The sequence below is a fragment of the Mchenga conophoros genome, linkage group LG16 (assembly GCF_057382185.1).
Source record: "Mchenga conophoros isolate Kocher_MC1m ecotype Shallow Benthic linkage group LG16, M_conophoros_male_GT1.1, whole genome shotgun sequence".
Classification (NCBI taxonomy): domain Eukaryota; kingdom Metazoa; phylum Chordata; class Actinopteri; order Cichliformes; family Cichlidae; genus Mchenga; species Mchenga conophoros.
The window spans coordinates 21,654,204-21,681,711 of NC_140541.1; the positions used below are offsets into that span (position 1 = coordinate 21,654,204).

The 27,508-nt window shown below is 39.6% G+C and overlaps 1 protein-coding gene across 2 annotated transcripts; it reads left to right on the top strand.

The window, feature by feature from the left end:
* Positions 1–7,417: 7,417 nt before the first annotated feature.
* Positions 7,418–11,124, top strand: pcdh8.1 (protocadherin 8, tandem duplication 1). 2 transcript variants are annotated; one of them, XM_085249423.1, is made up of 4 exons: positions 7,418–9,853; positions 9,988–10,058; positions 10,336–10,481; positions 10,620–11,124. In XM_085249423.1, the coding sequence occupies exons 1-4, from the start codon at positions 7,490–7,492 to the stop codon at positions 10,946–10,948; spliced, it is 2,910 nt and encodes a 969-aa protein (XP_085105549.1). In that variant the 5' UTR covers positions 7,418–7,489; the 3' UTR covers positions 10,949–11,124. The 2 variants fall into 2 exon arrangements, with proteins under 2 accessions (XP_085105549.1, XP_085105550.1); XM_085249424.1 differs by having other exon boundaries at positions 10,336–10,469.
* Positions 11,125–27,508: the final 16,384 nt, after the last annotated feature.

Genomic DNA, 27,508 nt, shown 5'->3' on the forward strand with positions numbered 1-27,508 from the left:
ATGGAGTCCGCTATCACCGAGCATACTCCAAACATTCTTCGCACCGCAGGACTCGGCGACCAGATTGGATTCTCTTAACTCCCCTCTGCACTCGGCACTCAGTGGGGAAACAAAACATCCTCTAAGCTGATGCCCCTCAACATTAATCTATCTCTCTGCTCCACTCATGCACTTCCGCACATGCACAAGCTATGCACCGTAGGCATTCTCTTTAGTGCCTTTGTTACAATTTTGCATTCCTAATTGCGGACTCTTATGAGCAGAGGCTGAAAAATAAGGGGCTATTGTCTCCATATGGAACCTTTAACTGGTCGGAGGACTTGTTGGTCTATGAATATGCACCTTTAAGATTATGATCGCCATGCAAGAGGGTATGCACTATACCCTCTTGCATGGCGATTAGTGTCTTTTGCAGTTTTGCTGAATTGTGATTATATTTCATATATTGTTAATTTGTTATCTGGTGGAAAATTGAGAAATCATCTTGACAGCAAAATGCCCTTTACTACAATGACGACTAATAGAAATGATAAAATAAGCCTTATTAAACTCACAGGGTGTAATTCATATTAATATTTTCTCAAATTGGATTTCATAATGCTCCTTGCCTAAATTGACCATGACTTTTCCATCCCTACTTCCTTTCCCTCTTATCTTATATGATATGAACCATTACAGGGTTGGAGTATACAGAGTTTTTCAAATGTTTATCTCCCACCTCAATGTTGCCATCTCCTGGCCTAACAGGATTAAGCAAGGCAGTCATTCAAAGCTTTCTGTTGTGGAGCAAATGGATGGCTTGTGCCAAATATGTCAGAGGGAGTGATTACACCCCTCAGTGGCCAGTTGGCCCAACAGTCTGCCCCCAGTGGCCAGCCCTGTGGGGGCTGTCAGGACCAGGCAGACTGGAGCTTGGTAAGGAGCCAGTGCTACGTTTAACAGCCAGCTCCTGCACAGCCCAAGTGTCATCCGCACCTGCCAGTGGGAAACAGTTCTCACCCATCAGATAATGGCTGAGAGGAAATTGCTTCAAGGAGCTGACATTCTAGGATGGCAATATGGAGATGTGAAATGTATTCAAGAAGGAGGAGAGGGACCTGGCCCTTGAAAAAGGCACAAATTAGCATTGACACACATACGCACACATGCAGACCCATATAAATACTCCCATGTAGAAACACACAAGCAAAGCGGCTGTACTTTATCTTCCCTGCTTTGAATAATATAACCATGAAAGAGGGAGAGAGGGAGAGAAAAAAAATCACAGCCGGGACTACCGAGCAAATTCTTATTTACCTCACCTGATAATAAAAGCCAACAAGCCATGGAAATATGAATGGCAAGTGTTTACACCGTGGCTGCAGACACCCTGAAACGGGGAATATTTTAGTATCTACAATGACCGGTTTAAATGGTGACGTGGAAAATGAAAATCAGAGTGAAAGTTTGATAGGGATATTGTCACATCAAATATGTGCCTGCAATCAGCAGGCACAGAATATGACTGGAGGTTAACATGTAGGCCCACTGATCTTTTTTGGGGGGGTTCATCTATGTCGCTTAGGGTGGTAAAATTCACTATGAGGCATGAAATGTGAAGTAGTCATCATAATTGGATTGAAACTCATAGTAGAGTCTTTACTGTGATATAAAGCCCGCACAGGGCCACACTTCACACTAAAAGAGGAAAAGCAGATTTTTTTGTGCAGAATCCAGTTGTTTGCTTCTCTATTTTGAGGTTCCTGATCTTTGCTCTATATTTGCATCTTAGATCCTCTGCTGTGCCTGTGTGTTCCCTCAAACGAAAGGCAAACGGTGCAGATTTATTATTCATTAGTGAGAGCAAACAATCTGTTTCTGTGTGATAATGTTTTATTTTAATTTACTTGTTATCATTTTCTGTGAACAAGTGTGGAAATTTGAAGTGTTTTCAATATTTGTTGCTGCTTGCAAGTCGTCTCTCTTAACATGGCAGCATTTCAACCTGTAGATGGCACTCTCAGCCACTGTTTTAATCTAAACCTTTAGGGTGACTCCCTATTTTGAAATGACTGGCCTCAATTCCTAAACCTGTTTTCCTTTGTTTGCTCATGTGATTCTCTTGCAGGTATTTTCTTAAATGCTGTGATATACTGTATTCAGTTTTTTGTCCTCTCTGTGGTTAAATTCGAAATGCCAAACATCTTTGTGCATACCTGTTTCATGCATATGGTCAAAGCTTATTCAGAAATGCTTATGCATAATAAAGTGCAGCTAGCAACTGTTGTTCCAATCGTTTTCAGGCAGCGAGCATTAGTTACACAGTGGGGAATGGCTAGAGTTGAGTGGGGGTAGAGGAACCTCAGCCAAACATGATTTGTCTTTGAATACTAATGCCTCTTTTGATCTGCCTCGGCTTTTAGGAGATTTAAACAACAAAATCTGTCTTTCCAAATTTCTTAATAGACTCAGCCTTTGTGGCCAACATGAAGAAATCCTGGAAACATGTTTACACGGCACTGATATTAATTTTCTGGATTTGTTTAAAACATGTAGAGTCCACCGAGATCTAATTATGGGGAAGCCTTTATTATTCATGCTTTGCCCTAACAGACTAATTAATTTATCATAAAATAGTAAGGCATTTTCTGATTTTCTTATGTTATGCATTTATTTCCATAATTGATCTTTGTTTTACAAATATATCTTTTAAGTTGCCTCTCACATGTTCTAAATTCAGCAGCTGTACTAAAGAGATTTCATCCCCCCTGAAATGATCTGAATGCATTAGTCACTCTGCTTCAACAGGAAAAAAAATGAAACCAACAGGAAAAGAAAACAATTACCAAAGACCTAATCATGGCCACAAGTACCTATGTGATTTATATGGCCCTAAAAGCTGTTTAGGAGCATATCGTGACAGAATGTTAAGTGTGATTAGGGACAGTATGTTAAACATTTGGCCTGTTGTAATCGGTTGGAGAGCTGCGAGGATGGGCTTTGGTTGGGAGGGGTGGGGTGGTGGTGGTTATCTGTGCCTGTAACGCTACAGGAGGTGCCAAAAGCCACAGAGACCACAAACCAGTCTGAGTATTTGGCACCTCTGCAGCTGCTGCTCACATACTTCCACCCTCTCGTCTCACCAAGGGCCACAAGCAAGCACAGGATAATCTTATTTTATCTGCCTTTCAGACAGCCCAAATGGCTGAGATTAAACCTGCTACATGACCCTCACGACCAGGGTACTGACATGTATACCCCCAGTTTATTAGAGCACCTAAGGTTAAAGTGAGATGAGGAAACTGATAAGGGACTGGCCTGAAAATGCCTGGATGAGTTTCTAGCCGTAGCAAAAAAAAAAAGTCTGCACCTATCTAAATTTTAAAAAAGCTGTGTCATGAATACAAATCAATGAAGACTCCACTGAGGCGCTTAGCAGCAGGGTAAATGTTTAAACAACCTGATGCCAGGACATTTACAGGTGGTTAAACATACCAGAGAACAGCGTTTGTCCATACTCTGGATTCACACAGCTGGTTCTTTTAGATGTGAATCAGTTTTAGGAGAAGGAAGACGTGTTATGATTGTTTTGAGATTCCATATAAGAATTTCAAAGTCGGTGTAAAAACTTTTAATTAATGTAAATTATCTAAGCTAGAATACATGCAGTGTCTGTGACAATATGCAACGCCTGGTGGTTGCAAAATTTGCATGACACGACTGTCATTTTATTCAATTATGTAAAATACAACACAAAGTGTTGTCATGAATTCGAGCCAGATCAACAAAGGAAACCAAGCTGATTAGTGTTTTTTATTCTGTGTCATGCTTTAGTTTTACGCATAATAGCTCATTTGTGTTTCCTACCAAGTGTCAATTTTGTAGTTTGTCCATACACATACCTGTATTTCCGTGCCTCTTTGTTTGTCTTCAGTATTTGTGCAGGCGTCTTTTGCAGTCAAACCAAAAACATTGTTAAGAAAAAAAATCCCTACACAGAAACTTTTTTTAAAGTAGTTTACATACCCTCTCAGCTTTTTATTGAAAACAGCAAAAATATTGGCTGAATTTTCTAACTCTGGGTGACGCTGTGGCTGTTTTCCAAAAGGTGGGCTTTTGAGACATTTGGTCCCAGTGGCATATGCCAGGATTACTGCTTCCAGTGTCACCAAATGCCTTTCCTGCCTCCATACCTGGAGGTGTGTGAAGTGGGCAAGATGCAATCTTCAAATGGCTTTCATGTGATGTTGAAGACTGTCTGGCAATCAGATTGATTTCTGACCATCATTGTGATTAATGTGATGCTCACTGCTATGGGAAGATTAACAATATTCTTACCATTAATTAAAATCACCTCAGTGAGAGAACAGATGGCAAAACCCATTAATCTGCTGTAATGTTCTTACTGTCACCACACACATCTTAATCAAGCCGTGATCTGCATTAATCACCTGACTTAAATGGCAAACAAGTATCACTCCTGTGTTAGCCTGGCTTTGTTTGTGGCCAGACCTCTGGTGACCTTGTAATGATGTATCGATCAGAAAAAAACACTCGGGACACGAGTGGCTGAGGTTTCTCATCGAGCCAGTTAGCTCATTTACACTGTAGGATGCACGAAGAAAATCGCAAATGAACAGATCATCACAACCTGTGGAGCTGCTCTTTTAATCGCTATGTCTGTACCGACTAAAATATTTTATCAACAGCTGCTCAGTTGTTACCTTGAATCCATTGCAGCACAGAGTGGTAAGTGTGTGAGACATTTGATAAGATTAAAGCATAATCCTCTTAGAGGCAAACAACTAATTTGCCTGATAATTCTGTATTACCTTCTGACTCCTCATAGCCATAAAATCCTGGATTTTAACACCCAGCCAGCATGGGGCCATTGTGCTGAAGGCTTTGTGTGTCTGGTAATGGCAGAAAAGTATCTTATGTTTGAGCCCCTGCTGGCTCAGTGTTCATATGTTCAGCATGATCTTGTTTTTAATAAAGGTTGAAAATAGAGATGCGGACTAACAAATAGCCAAAAATGACTAGATATAGAGGCTACATTTAATTTTTACGCTTAACTCCACGTCATAACATCTCTCACTTAGTGCTGAGTAGCACAAATGGTGACGCAATGCTGTTACACTTGCAAGATTAACCATTTAGGTTAGATTTGCATTGGCTTGCCTTGGCGTTTAGCCCAAAATACCACTTGATGTAATCATTTGTGGCAGTAAACAGACCTCAGCATATAGGAAAACCCACTTGTTGACTCGATGCCTTATGGATTGGAGGGCAAGTTCTGAACATCCATTTCTGTTGTAATGTGATCAGACTGAGGCACGTTCCAAGTTCAATATGGATATACTGCAGCTTTCAGTGCCATACATTATAAATTAGCCTTCTCTGCTACAAAGTGTTGGAACATTTTGTTATTGTTTTTTGTTAATGGTGCCTGGTGTTCTTGCCAAGAACAGCAGGCACCGTTATTTGAAAGAAAAAAAAAAATCAATTTTCACATTTAGCAAGCAAAATTGGGCTTGTATAACACTCTAACTATGGCAGCCCAGAGCTCCTTATCACCTCTCACTGACAAGTATCTCCGGTCTCTGTGGGTCTTTATTGCGTGCTTTTTTGCACCTTTCAGTGTGTGCCCTCTTGGGGGGGCTCAGACAGATTTAACCCAAACTTTTGTGAGGCGTCAAGAGCCCTTTGAAGGGTAATAGACGCCTTTTAATCAGCAGAAGCTAATCACCCATATGGTTGACAAAGGCCTGGTTGACTCATGCTCTTTTGTTATCACTGTGAGGGCTGTTGCTGTTGTGTGTGCGTGTGTGCGCGAGTCTGTGGAAGTCTCTCACTCTGTGTGTGTGGTATGATTGGGAATCAATGCAGTCCTTTATGACTTCTTTATTTTTCAGACTTCCACAGTTCCTGTTATAGAACCATTGTTGAAAAGGGTAAATTAAGTACGACTGGGTGTTTATTACAATACAGATGGTCTTGATTATACTGGCAGTGATATTCTATGTGTAATTAACATTGTGGGTGTCCAAAACACAGCACTAATCAAATGACACTTGTCTGGCTTTGTGGGTTTTCTCAACCGCATTACGCTGAAATTCCTCCTCCACTATTTGAACAGATGAGACAGCATTTGCAGATGTTCCACCCCAAAATAAAAAGAATATAAAAAAAACCACATGCTTTTCCTTATGCATCGTGTTTATTTGCAACATTTACACGGATAAATGTGGAAGGAGAAAAAAACTGCAAAAATAAATATGTATGGAGTTTTATTAAGTTTAAATGTCAAAATATGAGCACTATGTGATTTTAATATGTGTGAAAATGAATATAAATGAATGTCATTAGAGATGGGACCCTCCATTATTAGATCTTTCCTAGTTCCTATTTTGCATTTTCTCCTGCCTTTAAAGACAGGCTGGAAATAACTAAATACATTAACTCACTATTGTGTTCTGCTGCTTGTATATATATTACATTTTCACGCTATATTATATTTCTACTTAGTTCAGAGGGAAATGTAGAACTTTTTTCCTGCATCACATTTAATTGACAGCTATACTCATATGATAATCTTGGGCATATGTATGTACTAATGCATTATTAAAGAGCCAGTAGGTATAAACGTGTTCAAAATAGTACCACCTCCACAACATTAAGATGCTCCTCACTGTTAAAACATCCACAGTAATATTGCTGTAATAAAATGTTTATAAGAAAACACATGCAGGCAATCATTCTGCAACATTTTTATTTTTTACTTTATGCATTTGCTCCTCCTTGTGTAATGAGTTTTTTTTTTTTTTTTTTTTTTTTGCATTGTGGCTTTTCTACTTCAAACATCTTACATTTCTTCCATCACTACCTTTATTCCTCACATTTTAAAAGCATCACTCCCCGCAAAGCAAAAACTGCACTCAGACTGCCAATCATGCTCATAATATTTTCTTATGTCATGCGCCCCTGTTAACTTTTTTCTGTTTCTCAGTAATTACCACCAATGTATAATTTCACTGGCATATGTCCATTGCGCTTTAATGTCTTTACATCCTAGCTTCTGCATAATGTCCTTTAGAGAGGCAACAAACTCGCCCAGTCATTTATTCTAAGTTGTTAATTTTAAACTTCCTCTTGTGGCATGAAGTCCTATTATATGCAGTCCTCCAAGTAATTTAGTTAGTTAATTAATGGCCCTATGTAGATTTATTTAGAAAACAACTTTATCAGCCTGCACAAAGCCCCACAATTGGTTTATTCAGTGAACCATTTGCACCCCAAACAGTGAACAGAAGTGGCAAACGTGTTCCGTTTGGTGCAGGACTGGAAGGCCATTGGTCGACTGGGCAGACTATTTGCATATACCGGAGCTTATAGTCCCGCAGCAAAGTCAGAGTTGAACACCGTTGTGATTCGACCTGACATAGCACAAGTGGCGGATTGCTTGCATGATTTATGACTTTTTTTGTGCAGCATTCAGTAGCCCTTCAATATGACAGTTTGCAAGATTGCAGCAGCTGGGCTGTGCGTGGCGCTTGTTTTATTTTTAAATACTGCTCAGTGTACAACTACAAGGTATTTCACCTATGAAGAAGACGCACCCGGGACAGAAATAGGTAATTTGTCTCAAGATTTAAAGATTGATCCAGCTGATGACCCTGACACTTCATTCCGCTTTATGCAAGAGAATAACTTTTCTGTGATTCACATGAGAGAGAACGACGGACTTCTGAGTGTCGCAGAAATAATTGATCGAGAGCAGCTCTGCCCCAGGACTCCCCGTTGCTTCATCACCTTCGACATCGTGGCCTTCTCCAGGGAGAAGTTTCAACTCATTCACGTGGAGATCGAGGTGAAAGACATCAACGACCACTCTCCCAATTTTCCTCTCAACGAGACAACTCTGGAGATTGTAGAAAATGTGCCACTGGACTCTAGATTCCCTCTGCAAATCGCGCTCGACCAGGACGTGGGAGACAACTACATCCAAAGCTACAACACTTCCTCCTCCAGTCATTTCTCTGTTGAAGTACGCGATCGGGAGGATGGGGTGAAGTTTGCTGAACTGGTGCTGGTGAGGCAGCTCGACAGGGAGGTGGAGGACTCCTACACTATTGAAGTCACCGCATATGATGGGGGAATGCCTGCAAAGTCCGGGTCAATGACTGTGAATATCAAAGTGTTGGACTTTAACGACAACAGCCCGACTTTTGAGCACAGCTCTCTGAAAGTTGAGCTGAATGAAGACTCTCCGGTAGGCCACCGTGTTCTCAGAGTGCACGCGTTTGATCCCGATGACGGCATAAATGGCGAAGTGATGTACGCGTTCTCCGACGGGCTGTCGTTAGAAGCTGCGCGCCTTTTCCACCTCGACCCCCACTCCGGTGACGTGACCCTGAAGGCGCTTGTCGATTTTGAGAAGAGGAGATCATATGAGCTGAGCATCAAAGCGTCTGATTTAGGCGCGAACTCTGTCCCCTCCACCTGCAAGGTTTTGATAGATATCGTGGACGTGAACGACAACGCACCAGAAATCAGCATCAAACCCATGACCTCCAGCAGTGATGGAGTCGCCTACATCACGGAAGCTGCAGCGGCAGAGAGCTTCGTGGCTCTGATCAGCACCTCGGATAGAGACTCTGGCTCCAATGGGTACGTGCGCGTTAGTCTGCTCGAGCATGTGCATTTCACCCTCCAGCAGGCATATGGAGACACGTTCATGATCGTTACCACCACCACTTTAGACAGAGAGAAGATACCAGAGTATAACCTGACTGTGGTTGCAGAAGACCTGGGAAGCCCACCTTTCAAAACTATCAGACAGTACACTATCCGTGTAACAGATGAGAATGACAATTTCCCTCTGTTCAGTAAGCCACTTTATGAAGTTTCAGTCCTGGAAAATAACATCCCAGGCTCATATGTGACCACTGTTGTTGCTCGAGATCCTGATATGGGAAAAAATGCCAAAGTCTCATACAAACTCCTCGATTCAGAGGTACCAGGCGGCTCTTTAGTGTCCACTTATGTTTCTGTGGATTCCCTCTCAGGGTCTTTGTATACTTTAAGGTCCTTTGATTATGAGACGCTTCAGGAGATTGAGCTGGTCATCCAAGCAGAAGACAAAGGTTCCCCTGCTCTGTCAAGCACATCAACAATCAGGGTCAGAGTTGTGGATCAAAATGACAACTATCCATATTTCACCTTCCCTGTCCTTGTGAATGACTCTGCTGAGATTCCTTTGCCCTTTAATGCACCTCCTAGCTATCTTGCCCTTCGTGTAACAGCTGAAGACGAGGATGATGGAGTGAATGGAGAACTCTCATACCAAATTGTGCAAGGTGATCTGAAGCTTTTTACAATGAACAAAGACACTGGAGAGATTGGTTTAAAACAATGGCTGACAGCTGAAATTGGGGACGTGCTGGAAATGAAAATCGCAGTGAGTGACAATGCCAGGTCCCCGCTCTCTAGCAGTGCCACTATTAGGTTTGTCGTCTCAGACACAGAGCCCTCCGAAGACCAAGTTGTCATTGTGCTGCGGTCAAGTGATGAAGAAAGCGCCGGCGTTGATGGCTCACTAATTATCATCATTATGCTCGGTGGGGGTTGTGCATTGTTGCTGATTGCAATAGTGGTTGTAGCTGTGACATGTAAACTCAGACGTGGGGGGAGAAGCCGTGGCGCCAAGAGAGAAGTGTGTCAGGGCCTGTTTGATGGCAGGCCCCTGCCCATGCTTAGTTCAACAGAACCAAACATTTACACAGGTCAAGGAGGCTTCTTCCACGAGAGGACCTCTTTGTCTCTCGATGATTCCTGCCTGTATGAGGAGAGGAGCAGGGACTCTGAGACGAAGGTGAGTAAACTACATTTAGTGTTGTTTTTCTGTTTTATTTTCCCTCATATTTTTATAGGATGTTTCCTAGTACTGCTTTGATCTGTGTGCCAGAAATGGAAACTAAGCTCTCTCTTGTCACTTTGTTCTCTTAGATGTTCCTGCCCTCCAAGCATTTCCAACCAACATCTGTGTGGCAAGGTGACAAATACTGCTTGCAAGTGAGGTAAGACAACTAAATGAATGTCTTTTCTCAGATTTGATGCTTTACAAACAGTGAAATCAAACTAAAAAGAGTTTCTTAAAAAAAACAGTACTTCACACACACGCGCGCACACAGTCACAGACACAAAACATACAAGTTGCTTGTGGCATCTATGCAAAATGAGGTTAGATGGGCAACAAAGTCCCGTGCTGTGTATGCAGAGAAAAAAAAGTCATCAATAATCAAGCTAATGTGATGCAGTTGTGCCTCATACTGTATTTGTTGATTGCATTTGCAGTGGGATGAGCAACACTGATCAGCTGAGCGTGAAGGACAGTGGTAAAGGGGACAGTGACTTCAACGACAGTGACTCTGATATCAGTGGCGATGGAGTCAGAAAGAACTTCAGAACCTTCCAGCCGAGGCTAAAGAGTGAGTTTTCCTGTATGTGTTTAAGTTCAGATAAAGCAAACCTTCACCAGAAATATATAAATGATCAATTATTTTAAAATATATGTAAAATCTTAATCTATAAATGCTCACCATTATTATTTTATTAAATTCATATTGCTTCTATTTCAGGTGCAGCTAACGGCTTATCAGAGGATTGCCAAGGCACCTACTGTGCAATACAGCCACAGAGCTTCCGAGCCCCTAGAAACACTGCATACACAATAGGCTTTTCCCCAGCGCCTGTCTTCAACAGTCCTCATGGCTGCCCTGAGTCTTGGAAGGACTCTTGTTATGGCACAAGTCAGCCCAAGTCCCGGAGCAGCATGCAGACCTTCTCCAGGACCAGAACCCTTCCTTCCTACTACCCTCAGCAACAACACGAGGCTCGTGGTGCAGTCAGGCAGAGCCCAAATATTGTGACTGTGGCTACAGGTTCGGAAGTTGCAACTGTCTTTTAAAAAAAAAGGTTATTCCAAGTGTACATAGAAAGTGTAAATATTTTTTGTTGTCCATGTGGGTCATTAAAACATGGACATATTTATGATAGAAGACATTTTTTCACAACTGCAAAATTTTATTTTACATCTTTGAAATTCAGTTTAATGCACTCTGCACGCTGCTCATTCTTTTTCCAATAAAGGTGTGATTGAAATACCAAAAAGGCTCATTCATTACAAGATTTTCTTCTCCAAATGTGGTGACACGGCAAACATAATAAAATATTGCCAATTAATCTATTTTAATTGAACAAAATTTAGTTTTTCAAGATGAAGTGGTATCCCCTTGCCATCAGAAACCACTGCCTGAATTGGTAAACACATAGAACTGTTCCCGCAGTTTGAATCAACATGATCAAAACTCCAGTCAGATATGATCAGATGTAAAACCTGATGCTGCTGCATTACCTGAGAGACTGGCTTTGAAGACTCCTAGGTTGCTCCGTGGAGTTTCTTGCATGCAAATGAGAGAGTAGAACTGGTACTCAAGTGGAAAATAAAGTACGAACCATTATTCCTACAAATTCATGCTGGGTGCTGTCACACCTGCTTTTGCGCTTTGAAATAATTCACATCACTGTACACAACACAGAACAACAGGTATTATGGTGCTTGACAAATTCCTGCCTGTCATTGCTGTGAGGGACAAATCCTTAGCCCGTGAATATAAATTCATGTACATTCATTCAGAAAATAGCACATAAATATACAAGTAATATACAGTTTTCTCATGCAACTTGTCCTCTGACACTGATAAACCATGTTCTTGCCAAGCTACTCTTACATTTGCCACACTGGTTGCTATTTTTCAGCTCACTTCAACCAGAAATATTTAGTGACAGTGCGAAGTGCCTCAGGTCCCAAATAGTTTATTGATGAAACACTGATGATTTTTAAAAGCCAGATATACAGAAACCTGGCCTACAATTAGCCAACCTTGACATGATTTTCAATCTCAAAGCTGTAATGCTTGTACTGTTTGTCTCCTCAGAAAGACCCATCATTGGTGAGTACAAGTACAAATCCAGGACAGCTACAGGAATCCAGAAAGCCTATACCTAAATTATGCAGGAAAAAGATCAATTAAATACATCTCTCAATCAAGAGACCGTGTCCATGGGGAAGTGCTTGAGTTTTCATCAACAACTTCAAAAGTACGGGCCAATTTTAATACTGCTTTTCATAAACATTTTTCCAAAATTTCTTCTGAGCTGCGTTACTGTACTTACTACTCATGGAAATGAGCATTTTAAACAGTATTCAATACCTGCTGATTTTCATCTGCTCATGTCCAAATTTGTCACAATATTCTGTCCTCGTTATTTTAAAGGTCGATTTAAATAAGCATTTGATTTATGGAGGCAAATGAGACAAGAGTTGAAGCTGTGGCAAGTTACATAACAGCCGTTTAAGGGACATTACTTAAGAGGAAATAAAGAGTTGTGGAAAAAAAGCTGTAGAAAAAAAGAGCTCTCAGTGGAATCTTTTTTTTTTCCTGTTTTCTGTTCATCTGCAGGAAGCGGGGGCTAAGGGCAGTGCTCATTTGCATAAGCATAAATACCTGCTTTTTTAGTTTTTGATAGCTGTGATAAAAGCTGGAATGGAGTGGATTAGATGCCTTTTACATAACACCTAAAGCACTAACAGAGTTCTCACACATCACCTCAATGTGCCTCATGAATAAAGGACAATGTTCAAACCTTATTCCATATTTAATCTGTCATGGCCACCTTTTTTTATTGAATGCTTGTATTCTGCAAAGTCACTCCAGTTCGAATATTGCTAAGTTATTCAAGGCCATGCAAAACAAAAGGCAAACGATTAAAAAGAAGGTCATATTTGTGCCCCCAGTGATGTGTACTGGTCTGACAGATATCCAATTGTACACAGAAAGAAAATGCATTTATCAATCAATACAGTATGGTTCCCTTCGTCATTGCTTTGTATGCTCCTTGTAGGTCAAATAAGTTGTGCACTGACCTGACAATTTATGCCACAAGGTACATTTATAAACACAGTTTGTTATAAATTGCGTGTCTGTCAGAAAAAGCCATTGTTAGCAGGCACCATGTTCATTTATTTTCAAATGGATTTCCCATTAATGTCCTGCAGCAACTCTCGCAGTGCATTTGAAATCTCCTCATAGTAGTAGAAAGTGAGCGTTTTAGACCTGGTTTTCAGCTCATCAGTAGTCTACGGACAAATGAGTCAGATCTGCACACGTCATTTCTAGCCTCAGCACCTGTGGTTTATTTTTGACAAATAGCTAACTATGTGACTGTGATTATGCTGTTATGGTCTCTTAGCATTTCAACTTTGAGACACAATTCCCCAGTGTACCCAGCATGTACAGATGGAGCTTTTTTGAATCACTGTCATTTTGTGCTTCAGGCCGATCCCAGAATGCAATGTTTTGTACGTCTCACACCTCATCTTCATCTTTGTCTGAACTGCCAAGTGTGGGTATTGACTTTTGGATGCTTTGAATTGTGAAGCTGGTGTGAAAAAAAAATAACACCATTTGTTTTCCACTTGACAGTTTTTTCTAGAAGCAAAACTTTTGTTTATGTTCATTTACTATTAAGATGTCATCTGCATCATTTACATGTAAGCCTATGTCAAACTATGGCTTTTTACTCCTGTGTAAAGTAAATGCCTGTAATTGTGACAGTGAATGAAAAACTGTTATTATGATTATTGAGATTATGGATTCAATTTAATCACCGACTAGCAGAAACCTTGATTTTATGACTCACTATCCAGGCCACACTGAGATTATGAACAATCTTAAAGGACGGTGTGTCACTTTGGGAAGAAAAAAACTGATTTGTTTTCTTGCTGAGAGCTGAAGAAGATAAGATAAGAAGATCAATATCACTTATATCAGTCGGTGGGATCCAGAAGCTCATTAGCTTAGCTTAGCTTAACAAGGCAACAGAACAGATTTATTGCTTGACCAATGCATGCTGACATGTGGCCTTCATCTGGCAATTCTTAGCTTAGCACAAGGAGCTGAAATTGGGAGAAACAGTTAGCCTTTTCTCTTTGGTTGCAAGGCAACCAGACTGCTAAAGGTCACTGTAATTGTAATCTCTATAAACAGATATCTGCATGTGAATATGCAGGCTCTGCATGCAAGGGACAAGATTTTTCATACCAGACATTTTCTGGTTTCCATCTGTCGTCATTTTGTAGTCCGAGTAATACAGAACAGTCATTTTTTTGAGTTTGCATACAGAATAACTGTCTGTGCAGAGAGAAAGAGAAATCCATGGTCTAAAATGAAATCTAGAAACCATCAGCCATCAATTTCTGACAGTTTAGCTTCTTAATAGCTTTTTTTATTCAGCATCCATCGTTGGACAGCAAATAGCGATTGGGAACAGGGAGTGGTGACCTGAATATCAGGTTATCCCTTATTTCCTGTAGCTGCTGGTTACACCTCAGACCCCCAGGGGCAAGTCATTAGCCGATACTTGATAAATTCTCTGATAACTGTATTTGTGGGATACCGGGACAATAAATACTTCTTCACATAGATGACTGCAGATTGTTTTATTCTCGTTTATGTTATTGCTGCCGAAGGTATGTTCTTAAAATAGGGCAGAGCCAGGATTGCCGTTTCCCAATTTCTCATCTTGGAGCGAGGCTAAGCTGATTGGCTACTGGCTTCCGGTTATTATTGAATGGACAGATACGAGTATGGCATATCTAACCTTTTATGTAACCTGCAAAAAGAAAATGAAATGCAGTATATTTATCAAAAATGTGGAACAATTACCTTAACCTAGAATTCTCAGCTAGCCAACTCCCCCTTTCCTGCTCTGTTTGATCACACATTGCATAAAAATGAGTCTTGAAAAGTGAAGTAAAAAAAAAAAACTCGCTCTGGATTAGGTCTCTTGCCTGGATCACAACCTGTAATATTCAGTACCCAATGCCAGACACTCAGACTGTAACAAGGGATCACAGTGTGCTGCCTTCAGTTGCACTGCTGCCATTCCTGCACTCAGCCTTAATTAATACAAGGTGTTCTTTCAGTTCTAGACTGTATTGTTTTATATATGTGTCTTTACCTTATGAAATAGTGCTTTTGAATATTTTTAGGACTCAGAATATTTGTTACTTTTCAATTCCTATAAACACTATTGCCACGGTTGACGCTGGCCAACCGTGGGGATGTGAGGAAGGAGGACCCAGGCGTGGAGCTCTGAATGCAAACAGTGCGTTTATTTACAGTGAAAATGGAAAACATAACAATAGATCCCCAGTGCGTTCCCAACTCCGGTGACATGTCCTCTTCCCAGTCTAGTATCCCTGTCTCCGCTTCTCAGTGTCTGAGCACCCCATGCTCACTGCCCTCTCGTCTCCATGCTTCTCCTGGGGAAATAACAGAGAGGCCGCCGTCAGACACACCACCATGCAGCAGACTAAACTTAGTAACTGGTCAAGAGACTAACGTGAAGCCACGCAATGATCCAGTGTCGGAGAGAGCTCCACCATACTCTTAAATAGCTCCTCCAACGGGGCTTGATCAGCTGTGTGATGGTCTTCAGGAGTGGTCAACCACCTGGCAGGGCCACACCTACCAGGCCTGAAGGCGCCTGTAAACAGGTGCTCCCAGACACACACACCCACACACACATACCTGCAAGCAGGGAGAACAAGGGACAGCAACACCAAAAACACATATAATATAATACAAGTCCATAACTGCTCAGGGACCCTGGATCGCTCAGATCCAGGGTCTATTTTAAACGATAAGTCCAGATACCTCTCAAAAAAGGTCTTTTGGGTTGTTTTTGTTGTTCTTTTGTTTTAAATGAACAGCCTTTAACTATTAATTCAAACCTTTAATTATAAATTGTTAGTTATAAATCATAAATTGTTCTCACCTTGTGTCTATTTACAATGTAATGAAAAGAAAAGGCAATTTTAAGAATTTAAAAACAGCTAAAATAAGAACATAAAAATCCAATTCAGTGCATGTTTGTGTATCCTTTTATTTTTTATAAAGAATATATTGCCTAAGGCCACATACAGTCATGTGAAAAAGAAAATTTTCTCAGGACTCTATGCAGTCCTGTGAAAAACTGAGTATACCCATGATTCACTAGCTTGGTGAATCACCTTTAGCAGCAATAACTTGAAGTAATTGTTTTCTCTGTGACTTTATCAGTCTCTCACATCACCGTGGAGGAATTGTGACCCACTCTTCTTTACAACGTTGCTTCAGTTCATTGAGGTTTGTGGGCATTCATTTATGCACAACTCTCTTAAACTTCTGCCACTGCATTTCGATCAGGTTGAGGTCTGGACTTTGACTGAAACACCTTGATTCCTTGCTTTTTCAGCCGTTGTGTTGTAGATTTTTCTGTTTCTGCTTGAGATCCTTATCCTGTTGTATGCAACAGTTTGGGCCAAGCTTTAGGACAGATAGACTCACTCATAACTCTAGAATACTTTGCTATACAGAGGTGTGCACAGTCATGGTGTGGCTACAAATCGAACCTATATCATCACATCTCTGCCACCATGCTTGATAGATATGAGGTGTTTATATTGATGTGATATGTTTTGCTTTTACCAAATGTGGCGCTATGTATTGCGGCCAGATACCTCTACTTTGCAACGTTGCAAACCTAAGTTGTGCTCCCATGATGTTTCAGAGAGAAGATTTCTTCAGGCAGTCCTTCCCAAGCCATGCTTTTTCAGTCTTTTTCTAATTATACTGTCATGAACTTCAATATTTAAAATGGCCTGTATAGTCTAAGATGTAACTCCTGGATTGTTTGCAATTTCTCTGATTGCAAGATTGTGGTATTTTGTTAATGCACGCTTGTTGCTCTGGACCATGCTCTGCTTTTGCAGTTAGACTCATTTTCTGATCTTTAATCAGCCAAGTGCATTTGATTAGCAGACCCTGGTTGTCACTCACTCTCTTAATTTCTATGGAAACAGTAAGAACATACTTTGTTTTTCACAGGACTGCATAGAGCGCTGTCAGTCAAGGCAATGCCAAGGTGCAGTGAAACTGTTACAGCCCCACATGCTGGTACAACGACTTATTAGTACACCTTTTATAATTTTTTTCTTCTTTACGTCACACAGCCAGTAGCGCCTCTGGGGTTTTTTCATAGGGCCACTGAGAATATTGGGGTGTCACACCAAAAAACAGAATTTCCAGTTTTATTATGCTGTTGCCCAATATAGTTTATTTAAAGAAAATATGGCAAAAATGAGAAACAGAAAAGAATTATCTGCCTATTAAAATTCCTGCTATGAAAGTTGATATCACTGAAAACAGGTACATATGAAAACCAAAGAAAAATTTGAAATCTATAATAATTTATTTTAAGCAGGAATAAATAAAAAGTGAATGTTTCAACTCATTGTAGGTTGTCTTCCTCTCTCTTGTGTTCAAGTTTATTAGAATTATTACCAACACAGCAAGCTACTGCAAGATGCTGTAGCCTGGATCGCTCTCTTTATTTTCAACTCTCTCAAGTTAGCATCAGTTACTTACAGATCATAAACAAAACAAATTATACTTGCAGGACAAAGGATAAGCACATAGTATTCACTATATAATGTGTTCATCCTTTTTGCTAAAATCCCCAATTTGTTAGAAGAAATTGGTGCAGTTTTTTATGTATTGATTAATTTGGCAAACAGCATCATAAGTTCAGAGAAACTGTGCACTGAAAGTCATTATATTCCCCAAAGTTTACTAAAAATGACCAAAATGATACTCTGTGGGTTTACAAATAGAAATATTTGCTGTATTTGTCACAGATTAGGAAGTTGGTACCATCATGTATGATATGTGTCAGAAATTTTACATGAGGAGCACATTTTAAAGGCGAATGTTGCTATATAATACAATATAGAGGTCATCAATTCATCTTGGCTCCTTCATCAGTCATTATTGATTTTATATTATTACTCTAGTTGAATCTGAAATGTATTAACCTCCTAAGACCTGAACTCTTCGATGGCGTGCATTTTTAATTTCTCTTTGATATTTGGGCATATTGGGGCCCGATGAATGTAAAAACAAAGAATTACCAGATTTTTTTTTTTACCTTATTTTTGTTTTAAAGAAAAATAAGAGCCACATATGAGGAAATTCATTTAAATTTTTGATAGGACAGTAGCAGTATAATGTCCTCGTAAGTGGATATCAGGCCCTTGTAGAGCAAAATTGAGTATTTTGGTCTAAATAACCCAAAATGTGATGTCCACATATGTGGACGCCAGGTCTTAGGAGGTTAATGTTTACAGCATGAACCACAAAGAACAAACAGGAATGCTTGAGCTAATTTCTTTAAATTTAAAGAAAATAAATGTAAACAGGCATAGGTTAGTTAGGTTAGTTAAGATTTATTATATGTTTTAATTCTGTCAGTTTCAATCAAACTGGGGTGAAATTGAGTCCATATAGATGAAGTTATCTTACACAGACCCTTGCTTTTTATCTATAAAACTATTACAACCTGAATAATTAACTGCACTCTATGTAGCTTATGGCAGCACTAAATAACAGTGCCAGTATCTGTCTGTTCTATTTTGGTTCTTATACCACTAGGGGGAATCATCATGCTATGGAACCTCAAGAAATTACAGTTTGCCCAAACATCATTTACACTTATGGGGCGCAGATTTATGTACTGCAATCTTGTTAAAATGAAGTCTCAAAAAATATATTAATAATCAAATAAAAAAATAGGTATTTTCATGTATTGTATTGTGACTGGTTCACTCAAAGTAGAAAATGTTTCTCTTCAAAAGCAGGGCAGTGTAATCCATGAGCTCTCGCTATGCTTTTACAAAACATCCGCTTTTAATGGAGTTCTAGTCTCACACGGAGCCTGTGTTCAGTAGTAACATCACGCAGCGTGGCATTAATGTGTCAGTACTTTTACTTTCCCACTACTATTTCATCTTTTTCCATTGTATAGCTCGAGATTTTTCAGTGCTGTTTACATAATTCTGTTAAGAGCTTCCACTGATTTAAATCTGTCGGTCCAATGTGGCATCATCTGGAGGCTACGAACGTGTTGCATTCAAGTCTGATGAACAAACAAAGGATGAGTACATTTTGAGGGGCTTCTGCAATCAGATCACTGAGTGCTCATTTTAAGCTTGAGCACACCTAAGAGTAATCCAGTACCATGCAATCCATATTCTGCTCTTTTATCTTTATCTCAAACAGAACCCCCAAAAAAAGGAAAATCAAAATTACACGCAATATAGAAATAAATATATATTCCATTTTCTTTCTTTTTGCTTCAACTGTAATTATTATTCATGGATTAAGGGGAAAAAAGTGGAGCACGCTAAAGACCATTACAGAGAATATTCACAGTGATCGCAATATAAAATATGCATTTAAATCCCAATTCAGCTTGTATTCTGGATGAGCTGTTATTATCCGTTTTCAAGAAAACAATGATCATAGCATTCTCATAAAGGACCTTCTTTTAAGCATCTTTGTTATGTAGCATCTATGCAAACAGAATGTTTTACCTAACCAACCAACAGGCACAGTCAAATAGGTTTTTTTCTGAATACGGAAATGCACACAAGGGCTTGACTGCATCTTTGCCACCTCAGAAACTGTGTGGTTGACCTGCCTACAGTTCTGTATCTGCAGACTGATTCTGCTCACACATCGAGCTTTGGTCCTGTGCTGATGATGATAAATCTGTGCCAGTTGTTCACCAGTTGATTGTGGTATACTGCTGAGCAGGGAGAGTGTCTCATTCATTGTGTCAGTGTGGGCCGTCATGGAGACAGCTGCCAAAGGAAACACGGCTTTTATACTATTCTCCGCTACATGGGAGAGAAAATTAGGAGAGAGAGAGAGAGGGAGAGTGCAAGAGGGAGAGGACAGAATAATATGTTGCATCAATCAGTCTAAATGACTTGCTTATAATTAGCTAACAATGTTTTGTTTCTTCGGTTCCCTGAAGTTATTGGTTCACAGTTAACCTTGAAGTAATTGGAAAGGCTCCATTGATGTTCCCCAATCTGTATGGAACTGACAGTTTATTTTTCTTCTGCGGATGGCTTCCCTCCTCTTTCATGTTGCTACAGTATTTATGAATTAGTTTCCTGTCACTTTACAGTACAGCCTAATACTAATTGGTGGCGAGATATATGGGTTATTCACATCCCACTAGGTGGCACGCAGTCTTCCTTCCTTCCCGACATTAACATGACTGAGAATTGTCGAAACTAATAACATGGTGTTGCGCTGGTAATACTGCTGCACAAATTACACCTTCCTTGAAAATGGCATAATCTCAAACATAAATTTAAACACTAAGGCTCGGCAGCCTCTGCTTCTCCAACCGGTCCCTGACATTTTAATTTGATGCTTCATCTGCAATTAGACATGCACTGCACACAGATTGGCTTATTTTTATTTAGTGAGAATCAAACATTCACTTTGGATTCCTCTTAATTTAAAAGGAGAGACTGAGAAAGACTTAGTGCAGGGGTTTTACCCTCAGTTCTTATTAAGTTTTAATAAGTTGGACAGTGTCTCGACTGAAAAATGAATTTAGCTGTCATGCTTTTGATGGCTACCATATTAGTGGCATGCTAGGACACAAAATCCTAGTCCAGTTGTCAATAAAAAAGGCCGAGTGTGTTGTGAGAGAGAGGATGATGAGCCGTGAATGCAAGAAAAAAAAGCGTCGCTCCTCATTGTTTAGATTTGTGAAAAGAAAAAAGATCCACATATAAAAGAAAGACAGTCTGTCAGTGAACATCTTGGCATGTTTATGCTTTGCACAGTTTTGTTCCATTTCAATTTCACACTGAAAAGTGTTATGCTTTTTTAATTTTCTGATAGTCCCTTGCCTCTGTCGGCCACTTTGCAGGATAGATATCTGCCCAAGAAGTTAATTTAAATGACTTTTGAGGATGGTGATTGATCCATTGCATACTAAATAACTTTCCAAGCCTAATATGAAGTGCCACAGCAGAAAGAATAAGAATATGTTATGAGCTCTTCCAAATCACTCCCCTATTGTAGCTATCTATTATCAATCTAATTATGTAAGCGCTGTTCGTTTCATGGCTCTCACCTTAATCCCACACAGAATACCGAATGTAGTCACTGTCAAAACCACTAATCTTACAATAAATGCACTGCAGTGTTGCATGCTGAATTTGAATACTTACGATTCATTTTTCAAGGGCTTTAGGCTCACATTCAAAATATATAAAAACAAAAAAGCGGTTTGTTTATTGTTTTGCTTTGGATTCTCAGAGATCACAGAGGCTGAGGAAGGTTTTCTTTTGTTTACCGAGGAAGATCACAGCCTGGGTCATATTAGAGATGTTTACTCCTCCTGTCAAAGGATAAGTTGTAAATTTTAGCTCACAGGAAATGAAAGATGTAGTGGCATGCTGAGTACAGACACCAAAGTAATGTCACCTTGAGTGAGCACTTCTCTTGTCTGGACTGGCAGGTGATATCAGAGGATAAACTCCATTTTGACCTTGTGTTCACTCATCTCAACAAAAACACAGGAGAAGAACAGCATTTAAAAAAAAGAAAAAAAGAAACACCCGTCACATTTCAAATATTATTGCTTCAGTCATGGCTGCCGATAACGGCGCTTCATTCTGTCTGGAGCAACGGAGCAATGTCTAGGCTTGATGTTAACGTTGTTTATTAAAAATGCAAAAAAAAAAAAAGAAAAGAAAAGAAGAAGAATTAAAAAAACAACAACTACTAAACATATCTTCATTAACATTCACTCCCGTGTAGGTGTGATTGATTCCATCATCAACCAAGTTATTTTCGTGACCAGCATAGGAACATCAAACACCATGACCTCCATTATTTCCCCTTTGAAATTGCATTCACTTTATTCACCTTTGTGGCTCTCCAATACCTTGAATCATTTCTCCTGGGAGGTGTTTTTTTCTAACCTGCTGCTTCTCTGCCAGTCCTAAGAGCAGTGTAACCAGCAATTCTCTCACACTGTATGTGGGACACTTGAGCTAAGAGTGAGATGAGACATCTGGCACAACCTTCCCGAGACTGTGCACTAGATTCAGCTCAGTGAAATTTAGACAGAGACCCCCAAAATAAAGTAGCACACATGTTATATTTATCTTGATAATATATGGCTCTTCTGTGGCAGGATTCAAATTCACTCTTTGATACTGAGTTCTGTGTCTGTGGAAAAAGATGCAAATAGATTTAAACATTTATATGTCTTTGTAAGTTATTCTGGGCCTATGCACCTCTAACGTCTCACTAAATAAATAGGAGTTAGAAAAAATAGAATGAACCTGGAAAAAAAAAATCTGACTTCTTTCCAGGAGTTAGAGGAAAACTTACTCACCACTCGTGTCTGTGCTCTAAGAGTGGATCTGAAGCCAGGTGGAAGTTAGATTAGCTTAGAATAAAGGCTTTTACCACTGGGGAAAGAGATGCCCTAGATATCACCAAAGCAAATTGTGTGCCTGCCACCTCTTTAAAGCCCACTAATTATCAGATTTTGTTTGTTTAATATCTACACAAAATGAAATCTGCTAATGAGAATCAATCATTTTGGTAATTACAAGCAAGGTTTGCTTGGTTATCTGAAGTCTTGTCATCGCAATCAAGATTAGACTCCAACCAGTAGGGACACTGCGCACAATACAACTCCACCTGCAACAAAATTTATGTGCAATTTTAAGCTCATTCTTTGTGTATAGATAAAACAAATGAGATATATTGTGTTATTCCCTGAGCTTTAGAAGTCTTGATAGGCTTATATCAGATCTAGCCGAACTGTTTTTTTTTCTTTCCTGCTCCACATGTATCGACACGATAAGAGTGGTACTGATCTTTTCTTTTCTTTTTTCTCTTAAAATGTTTGCACCAGTAGGATTACTGATGCGCTTATGTAATATGCCCATCTATGAGCACTCCATAACTTTTTGCCCTTTTCAAAGTGCTTTTCACTTCTGTCTTTATTAGCAAATACAATACACTTTTCTTCGTAGTTCTCATACTGGTTCAGTTGTCGTGTAATTGAAGAAATTACATCTTGGTGTAAGATGCTTGATGATGGCCTTCTTAAGCTTTATCCACTCATCTATTACTTTCTGGTTAAAAACACAAAACAAAACAAAAAAACCTTGGTTACATTGCAGTTTGATGCTGGACTTTGTAGTGGTTTTCGTATTTTGAGTGTGTGTGCACCTGGAGAGGTGTGCTCTTCTTATTCTTTTCTTTTCTTTTTTTTCCCAGCTCTTGTTCTGGCTCCTTACCATTTCCTGTAGTCTCCCCTACAGCTGTCCCAAGGGTTTTCATACACCATCCCTTGAGTTAAAAACATCAGTTTGAACTTAAGGGGTATCTTCTCCTTGGAGTGTACTTGGAAAGATGTTAATGTGTAAGCGCAGGCTGGCAGGATACTTATAGCTTCAAGACTTTGACTAGATATTCTTACATTACAATAGGAAAGAATGACTTCAATTGAGCAGACAGCCTTGTTCAAAGCCTGAATCAAAATGTCCAAATCTGTGATATTCCCAACATAATCAAAGACGCAGCAGTTGTGTTGCAGGCCTGTTTTGAAATTTGAACAGTAAGTTGTTGCTGGAGTCGCTAAAATCTGCCACGTGACTTTAGAGTGCTGAGGTCTAACGAGTTAGGACATTAGGTCATTACGGAAATGAATAATCAATGTATCTTCAGGAGCGTGTGATTCTTCCTTATGCTTGCAATACTTTACAGCTCAGGCTATTTACAATTATTGGACTCATTTGAAATACAAATTCCAGATCCCTTAATGAAGCCTAGCTGAATGGTAAATTGTATAGATTTACTGAAATATTAATAATGCGCGAGTGTTAGTATCTATTTCAATATATATTACCATTTTTTATGTACACCTGATCAAGAGGCAGACATGAATTAATGACTCTATTTGACTGCATTCTTTGACTGTTAAGTAGTTTGTGCTTAAAAATAACGTTAGCCTTTGTGTCGTGAACAAAGCTTAAAACCAGCAACTGTGACCAAGTGAAGCCAAATTAAAATGATTTAATATATTTGACTCACTGATGTTTTGGCTTAGTCAAAGGCAATTAGCACCAAATCCGACATGCCTTTAGGTAGCACTGACCCCCAAACAGAGCTCTTTTTAAACTCTGTTTTTCATTTACTGCAGAAACTCTGGAAATGTGCAATTGCAGGCTATGGCGTGTGTTTCCTTGTGTCTTATAATTGCATTCACGATTCCAGTCTGAAATGTTCAATGTGAACTGAATAGGAATTCAGCTCCACTAAAGTACCTGCGAGTTTTGCCATCCTAATGTGTTTTGTGTTTGGATCACAGCACAGCATTGCATGCTTCTTTACCAGACTGATTGATGAGCAGGCAATTTGTGAGGTTTTAAGGTACATATTTGCATAAACTCTTAAAAAGACTGTCATATTCTTAACTCCTTCCCCCCCCCCCCCCCCCCCCCCCCCCCCCACACACACAAACAAAAAAAATGGAGATTTGTTTTCAGAATTTATTAGGAACCAACAACCAAAACTGCACTGGGTGCTATGAAGACTCCAAAAATGATTTTCAGAATTTATGTTTTAAGAATTTGGCAGACAGATGCTGTAACTCCTGGATCCCTGGAGAGCTTCTTTAAAAATCTAATGCAAAAACATCAACGCTTTAACCCATACACTCTAGAGAGGGAGGCTTGACTCCGCAGTTGTGATTCAGAATTGAAATGTTGGAGAATTGACACACTGACCCTTGAGGATTTGCATTTACATGCAAATCCACAGCTGGTTTGTAGCAAAAATTATTTATTCGACACGTATCATGATAACAAGGCTTGTGAGATGTGTGAGTCTCCTTTTGTTGCACCCACAGAGAGGCAAGCAGCTCTGCTATAAAGGTGGATATGAGAGAACCACATAACAATTGTCAACCTGCAGTACAAAAATGGAAGAGTAATGGCCACTAGTAAAAGGCCAAGATGTGGATGTGCTGTGCAAAGAAAACCAGTGAAATAAAACAAAAACATATTTTTTTTATCCTTTGACTATATTTATTGCCAGAAATGAACAAGAAAAGTTTTTATTCCATATATACAGAAAGACACCTATAAATTAGGGAATAATACAAGAAAGTGGAGGGAATAACACGTAACAATGGTCTGGTATTTGAGTGTGCTTTGAACTGTAACATATTAGTGGAGATACTTGAAAACTAGATTAGCTCAAATAAGACAAGTCAGTGCACTAGAAAAAAAAAATCCTTTCAATTGTTGGACAACTTCATAAAACACCAAACGCCACAAATAACAAAGTCCACTTATGGGAATTATTATCGAAGGACCAAAGGAGGACATCAGGTGAGGTTTCTTACATCTGCTTCCAAGACTCGCTGTAAGGTTGGGGTCAGGTTAAACATCATCAGAGATGGATGATTTTAGATGAGGTCATGTTCCAGTTAATGAAAAGTTAAACACAGATACTTGGAAACAGATCAAATCCCAGTCCTTAAATACAAAGGTGGTCAGGGTTTATGGATGGGTCAACACAACACAACACCAGACAGTAACATGGATGGCTGCTGTTTACTTTCTGTTTCAAGCTGATTAAACCTATATTGTTTTTATGCAATGACAAAAAGTCCTCTAACCCTACAGAGAAGTAGTATCTTTCTTCTGCCGACCTTGCTCTTTCATGGTTGAGGTAAATACAAGAGACTAATTTAAAAATAAGTGCCTGCATGCCTGAAAAGATCATAGTTTGAATTAAAGCTAATCTAAAAAGGAATTAAAAATAACCAGTCCTTCACCACAGCACTGCCATATCATAAATGGCTTTTTATTTTTTTCAGCCAAGGTTGTTGACAATTTATCTGTGGCATTTCTTCTGCTTCAGGTATTCTCTTACGGGTCATATCACTGGGTAGGAACAGCTGACCTATATGGCTGTTTATGTTTGGAGACTCGTTGGCAAATAGGGCATTTCTCTGGGACTATTTTCAGCAGCAGATTAATGCACATTTGGTATGCCAGTGAATTATGACAGCTTGTGTATATGGGACTAAAAATAAACAACAGCTCCCATGTTAATCTTAATGAAGAAACATGCTACCCAGTGCAACAGTGTCAACCCGTCTCCCTATGAGATTGTATTTCTACAAGTAGCAGCAGCAAATATTTTAATATATTTTGAAGGAAATGTAAAGCTGCCCCAATTACATATTCTATTAACATATTAAGGAAATGTTGTTAACTAAGGTATTTGGCAAGTTACAAAAATGTTTTACATAAAAATTTCAGTGAAATGTTTGCTGACAGTGTATTTATTATCATGTTTGGTTTGTATTACAGTATATAATAGCGCATTTCATACACCTAAAACTAATCACACTGTCACTGAGCTTTGTTATGGTTGTGATTATGCACTGAAAGCACATGGTTAAGGTTAGAGTAAGTTCCAGTTGTGTCTCGATGCAGAACGGCAACTGCAGTCATCAACATTAGATGAGACCACAGTCTTTTCCTAATCTTGCCTTAGTCTAACCACAGATGGGGCTCAGGATGCAAACCTCTCCCGAGTCAAAGTCCTATGCTTTGTGCCATCTTTCTGCTCGTCCTTACCTCTTACATTCCAGGCATCACTTGTCAGTCAGATCATTTTTTTGGCATTGTTGGATTTGGTCTTTTTGTAGGATTTGTTGTGAAGAAAAAAATAGGGAATATGGCCAGACTTATGCTTTAAGAAGAGTGCAAAAACAGAATAGATGAAAATAGGACATGACTGGACTCACATGCAGATAATGTTTATTTTATTTGCTGCAGTTTCAAGATGTCTGCTGCTACCTTTACTGAACTGAAGCAAACTGAATTTGTTTTGGGGTGGTGAAAGAAAATTGCATGTCACCAAAAACAAACTTTTTTTTCTCCAAAAACAGTATGTTAGTCACTGAGGAAATATTAACCTTCTGAGGTGTAAGTCGTTATGGGTGGTGATCATAAACTAATCCTGTGTTTTAGAGAAAGGCAAAATTTATGTGTGTCAGTTAAAATGATGGTTTTCTTTGTTTACATATAAACAAGACACAGATGACACCACGGTGATTGACCTCATCAGTGACAACGATGAGGCCGCCTACAGGGAGGAGGTGGATCGTCTGGCTGAGTGGTGCGACAGAAACAACCTGCTGCTTAACACCGAGAAGACCAAGGAGCTCATCGTGGACTACAGGAGGAATGCTGACCCACATCCACCCATCCACATTAAGGGGACGGCTGTGGAGCGTGTGAGCAGCTTCAAGTTCCTGGGAGTCCACATCTCCGAGGATCTCACCTGGACGACCAATTGCTCTAAGCTGGTCAAGAAGGCTCACCAGCGCCTCTTCTTCTTGAGGACTCTGAGGAAGAACCACCTGTCCTCAGACATCCTGGTGAACTTCTATCATTGCACCATCGAGAGCATCCTGACCAACTGTATAACAGTCTGGTACGGGAACTGCTCTG